Genomic DNA, 6,230 nt, shown 5'->3' on the forward strand with positions numbered 1-6,230 from the left:
TGGTTTTTTACTTGAAAGATCTTGTGATCTTGTTCTTCTCACAGGGCAGCCAAATGGCAGCGCCGCTGTAAGATTCTCGCAACCGGATCGATGTCTCGACCCTCGATCCGCTCAACAGCAATTACAAATTACGACGAGAGGGGGGGGGGGGGGAATAGGGCGTGCATGTCATCTTCAATGCACAATCTTATAGCCTTCTATGTACAATTCTACTCATGAACAATGCAATGCACAGCATGGCACACCGAGACCATATCTCATCCTATCGGATCGCCGCTATGGCGAGGACGGCGTGGAACGTGGCCTCATCGCAGGGCAGGGTGATGCCCATGTCGTGCCCGAACCCGAACTCCTCCTCAGCCTTCCTGAGCAGCTCCTGGAACTCGGGCGCGGCCAGGCACGCCACCGGCACGATGTACCGGCTCCGGCCAGCGCCGACGTACACCGCAAAGTGCCCCTTGGGCGCGTCCCCGGGCGGCCCGGCCTCCTCCCTTCTCCCCAGGCCCGATGAGCACCTCCTCAGCATCTTCTTCAGCTGCGCTCCTTGCCCCAGCTTCTTGGAGCCTGTTATCGCCATGATCAGTCCGGGGGAGTTGGCCAACGTTGTAAGTCTGCTTGGTTGGTGCAGTGGTGGTGCTGGTGGTGGAATGAGGCGTAGCCGAGTGGGGCGTGTGGTATTTAGCGGTAGGGGGCAGGGCGGGTGCATGTGAGCGTGGGCGCACACGGCACGGGTGGGTCACTCGCGGATCGGAATTTTTTTAATCTGAACTTTACAGAAATTACAAAAATATTCTACGAATTTGAAAAATTACAAATATATATTTTCGGATTAGTTTAAAAAAATATCGCAGTTTGAAAGTAAAAAATATTTCACATCTTGAGAGTATGAAAATACGAAATTAGTAGTGGGACCGAAATGCGGAAAACTAGTTTTCCAATATGGGCAAAAACTAGTTTTTTTATCTTATTTCTTTACTGAAAATACAGAAAATAGTTAAATTTTTTAGTATGGAAAAATTAGTTTAAATTCTTTGGACTAGTTTGGCGAAAAATATTTTTTTGGCAAATAGTTGTCCCAATAGCAACAGGAGTGTCTATTTTTTTTCTTAATTTTTTGTTCGATGTAAATTTGTCGATGTTTCTTTTTTATTTGATGTAAAATTATGTGAGTAAATTTTGGAGTGAAGTAACTTTAAGAGGGTGGAAAATATATTTTTTCAAACACCAATAGTTTTGAACCATAGTTATCATAAAATTCGGCATAAAAGTAACATATGCTGATGAACATTATATTAAATGTAGAGATTTTTGTCGTAGCATGAATAAATTCTAACCATATAGATATGATACAACAAATACTGACATGTACGGTATATTTAAAGACTAACCTAATAGCATACCGATACTAAATCTAACATAACTTAGGAAATAATAGTAGTGCGAGTTACAATAAGTACTCTCTACGTAGTGCACTAAAATACTTACTCTTCCTCAGGGTATTAGGACCCCTTCACCTACGGAGTGCACTAGAGGCGGGCCAGAGATGGGGGGAGGGAGCTGCGTCGGTGCAAGGAGGAAGATGATTGCAACGATTGGGAGTGGCCATCCGATTTTGATCTAAGGGCTGTTATCCGTCGATTGAAGAGAAGGCCAACAATACCAGGCATCTGATGTCTATGCATCTCCCCTCATCTGGGTTTCAGTTTCTCGCCTGACCGAGGTCTCGTGGCGCGTACGCCCGTGTAGATGCACGGACGCACAGCCTGGTACGTGGCGCATGAGGCCGTTCCTGTCGCTGCCTTCGCCTCTGCGTCGCAGTTGGTTGCTGCGGCTGCCGCTTTAGCATTGCTGTTGTTGCTTCCTCTTGAGAGGTTTCGATCGGTTGGTTCGCGAAAATAAACAGATTTGTGTAGTTGTGTCACTGGTTGATGATTGATTGATTGGGCTCCAGATCGTAGTGGGATGGTCCTTTTTCTGGAAGGGTTGCAGGGTGCTGGGGTTCTAGGCTCCTAGGTCCGTGCCTAGTGATTGCTGGATTCCCGAAATGCCATGTTCTCTTGCGCTGCGGTTGCATTGGACCTGGCCATGCCCTGCTGCCCGTGCCCGGGAGGGGGTGATGTGAACGAACCGTTGGAGGAGTACCGGTAGGTGCGGCCGCACTGTACATCCTCACTGCAACTTGCAACCTGATCAAATCTGAAAGGACAAAACACACTAGTCTTATTGATGTTTGGTTTTGATACGAAAATGGCTTGAAATTATCTGAAATTTGGCGTAGCTGGAATTCAAGCTGTCCATATGAATTAGCGCGAGGCGGCATCTGGGCCATCGCAGATGATCATGTCTTCTCAGTTTGGGTGTGGCGGTCTTAGCCTGTCGATCCTATAACAATTATCGACATCGCACTTCCGGCGACCATCATGGTGTTGTTGCGATGGTCTATCATCAGGTCTCGTCAACGGATGGACGATATACACAAAAATATATATGCATGCTCCAGTCCCACCAAAGAGGCCTTGTAGTGTTGACCCATGAACTACTCCATCATGAAGGAGCAAAGTAGGATACTTTATTTGTAACGGCTAGAAACTACAATGAGTATGTCATCCATCCAAAATCCCTCCAACCAGTATAAATATCCCATATCGTTAAACAATGATTCGATAATTATATGATAAATAAAGATATAGAGTATACCTACAGAGAAGCGGAGGTTAAGAGTATTTTTTAAACTCCAATTAGAAAGCCAGTTCAATTGTTCATCATATAAATTGGTTGTGCTATTTTTATTGATTGAGACAAAAATAGTAAAATATACCTCAAAGATGGGATCGATGATAAAATTTTTGTAAGAAAGTATTAACAATATGGGCTTTGATTTGATCCTTTGCATCAATCCTTAAAATAAGATGCGTTTGCTTGAGCTTGTTGAGGATGGCACCCTTATACATGGCATGGAACCACCACGTCTTTGGCTTGTTATTGACCATATGTGATGCATCTACCGTGGAGAGCCATAAGGTAGCGAACACTCTTAAGAACAAAACGGTAGAATAATATATTAGTGATAGGTGGTAACTGTCATTAGTGATTGATCCTATACCTATCACTTTGAATACATCACTAATGATCATCTATTAGTGACGGATTCTAACCTATCATTAATGACGGTCACTACTGACTAGTTATAGTTTAGATTTGTAACTAGCGTGTGTCTTCTATGGTTTGAGCAGGCATGTTGCCTACCACTAATGATGTTTATTAGTGACAGGTGTATTTACCATCTGTCACTAATAACCGAGCCCAGGTAATAGATGTGCCCATCACTGTGACTCGGTCATTAGTGACGGGTGGTCAATGCACCCATCACTAATGAGTGAGTCATCAGTGATGCGTGAGTTTACAACCCGTCACTGATGACCTCTTTAGTATCTTGTGACGTTTTCACCTATCACTAATGTGCTCATGCCCCGAAGGGCTTTACATATTTCCTGGCTGTATCCTGAAGTAATGTCAAGATTTGATAGCCTTTTTCTCCTACAAATATTTCACACCAGGAAACATATATATGCACATATCGATCACATCTTTGACATCAGGTAACATGTACAAGAGCTCAGGTAACATATATATGCACATATCGACCATATCATCAACATTAGGTAACATATACAGGATCCTAGTCTATGTAAAAGGCTGCTTTAACAAAACACAACAGTGCATCGACCATATCAAGTACATCACAGTAGTACAATGGAACATATCCCATCAGTATAATGGAACATATCAAGTTAGTGTGCCACCTCTCTACAATGGAACTCTCCTTTCGAAGAGACGATTTATGTCATTATGAACGAGGCGACCCGTCCTTGAATGTTGAAGAGTGCAGAGTCCTCGATGTTGCCGTCTAGTATGCTAAATTTCTGCTAAATGAAAATAGTAATGAAAAAAGTACATAATTAGCTTGAGAAAAATCATTTATTATCGAATATTAAATGAATGAAAGTAGTTTTGAAAAGAATCCTGGGGATTCATATCCTTTGCTGCCATAGCTAGCAGTATGTGACGCACAACATAGAAGCCGTAGACATTGCTCGGTGGTTGTTGGTGGCACTGGAGAGAAAAGAAATCATCAGTTCCAAAGAAAAAAAGATGTAGTAGTAGACTATTTGTAAATATGTCTACTAGCACTTACTATGAAGGCTGTCTTATGTGTCAGTGTGCGGGACTCATTTGGATCGCACTTTGGATCACAACGCATATACGTGTCAAAGGCCCTACATGCAAAGAAGGATCCATTAGTCAACATTTGAAAAAAGTTTAAAAAGTTCAATATGTAACCTAAGTCATGAAGAACATACTCATCGAGGATTTGTTTGACCAAAGTACAGTCACATACTCCATGTTCACTGTTACGTCCTACTACTGATCTTGCTGAATTGAGGTATAAGACCAAGTTCCACTTAGGCGAAATGACCAATAAGATTCAATGGCCACCCATGTTGTGGGCGACCATCAGGTAGTCCTTATTCAAAAACTGGCTCATTTCCTTAGTCACATATCTCACAAAAGATTCCCTATCTTGTTCCATTATAGAAATCGTTATAATTTGAGGATCAAGGAATCCGAAGGGCTCCTTCTTCCTCGTTTCTTGCACCAAGTATCTACAAATAAGAAGTTAGTTAGATTAGAGAATTAGTGGTAATAATTAATGAATGTCTAGTTTGAAAAGGCTTATAATGTAAAGCATCGCAATAACCCTACATCGAGGCCATCGATATTGAAGAAGTCGTATAAGCCATTGAAGCCCACGAGGAAGTAGCCGTCCCCATTCAAGAAGTGATGATTTTTGTACTGGACGACAATGGAACTATTCTTCACTTGGCTAGCTTGCAGGTAGTAATTATGCAACTCGATGCAAGGTTCTCCCACCCTCCACAGTGGATCTGCCATTAGCAAGGGCTTCCTAAGCTGAAATTTTGGGTTAGCCTTAGTCCAAGCTACTCCTATCATGCGCTTCTCGATGCTTGAGTCCTTACCAGAGGACTTGGACTTCTTTGATGGCTGCTTCTTAGACCCTGGCTTGGACTTCTTATTCTTCTCTGGGTTGCCCTCAGGTTCCACATCTGGATATGGCAGAATGGGCAAAAGTGACACAACTAGCTCATCTTGAGGCTGAGCTTAGGGTAGGGAACTTGGTGCACTTGAAGGTCTAGGCGGATCATTCCTAGATGGTTCTGTGTGCACCAAGATGTTCTCCCTCTTCCATTGGATCCTTTTAAGATGAGCTTCACCCACCTTTTGGATCTCATTGGTGAAGAGGATGGGCAAATCTGTGTCAATGGCATTGGTATGTACAAACTCCACAAAGACTACGACATAACCAGGACGTATCAGGACCACATATAACACCTGGACCTCTAGATGCACTTCACCATTTACAACATCAATTTGGTTGCCACCAGGTTTGATGACCAGTGAGCATGACGTGGGCCCATTGAGAAGGTCTATAGTCTATGGCTTGACTACTCCTGCATCCAGCAATGGGGGCTATCACCCGCTGGTGTATTAGGAATTACGAATTCCTATGATGCAAACCTTTGCATGAGGTCTTGGTAAACGCTCTCCATGATTGACTAGGTTAATTCTTGCATGTCAATTGGACCCGACCTCTTCCTCTTCTTGTACATCCTAACATGTATGGGGAAGCCTAACTTCTAGCCCTAGAGTCTGGACACGCCTTCCACGCGACATGGGTGCTCAGGGTTTCCTAGTGACAACCTTGGTTTGGCTGCTATTTCTTTCACCTTGTTAGCGACTGTCTCAGTTTCGTTGGATTTGAAGGTGATTTGAACACTATTTGATAGCTTACCCCTCGCTCGCAAATACAATTGTGATTATCCTGGGAATTTGCAACCAAGGATTCTCTAGGGCTTCGTTGACTAACTTTTCATCCTCCACCTGCCATTTATCCCTTTTCACCATGTACCTGCCTGTGCTCAGGTTGTGATTTTGCTTGTTTTTTGCCCTAAGCTGCTTCTTTGTTAAACTCTCCATTTGGAATGCCTCTGAGCTCTTCGACCACACAAAAGCTTCCCAATCCTCCCTTTTCATATATGGGTACTTGTTGAAGGGCTCCAACCCTTTTGCCATATACTCGTTCACAAACTTGCTCTTGTGTCTTCTCCAAAGTTTTGTGATCATTTTTATAGTAGCCTTTCAACCCTTTG

General features: G+C 43.3%; 1 protein-coding gene across 1 annotated transcript; it reads right to left on the reverse strand.

Moving 5' to 3' along the window:
• Nucleotides 1–262: 262 nt before the first annotated feature.
• On the reverse strand, nucleotides 263–577 carry LOC133920573 (protein SMALL AUXIN UP-REGULATED RNA 12-like). Its single transcript, XM_062365177.1, has one exon. It carries the CDS (start codon nucleotides 575–577, stop codon nucleotides 263–265), a length of 315 nt encoding a protein of 104 aa, XP_062221161.1.
• Between the last annotated feature and the right edge of the window lie 5,653 nt (nucleotides 578–6,230).

Source organism: Phragmites australis, chromosome 6 (assembly GCF_958298935.1).
Source record: "Phragmites australis chromosome 6, lpPhrAust1.1, whole genome shotgun sequence".
NCBI lineage: Eukaryota > Viridiplantae > Streptophyta > Magnoliopsida > Poales > Poaceae > Phragmites > Phragmites australis.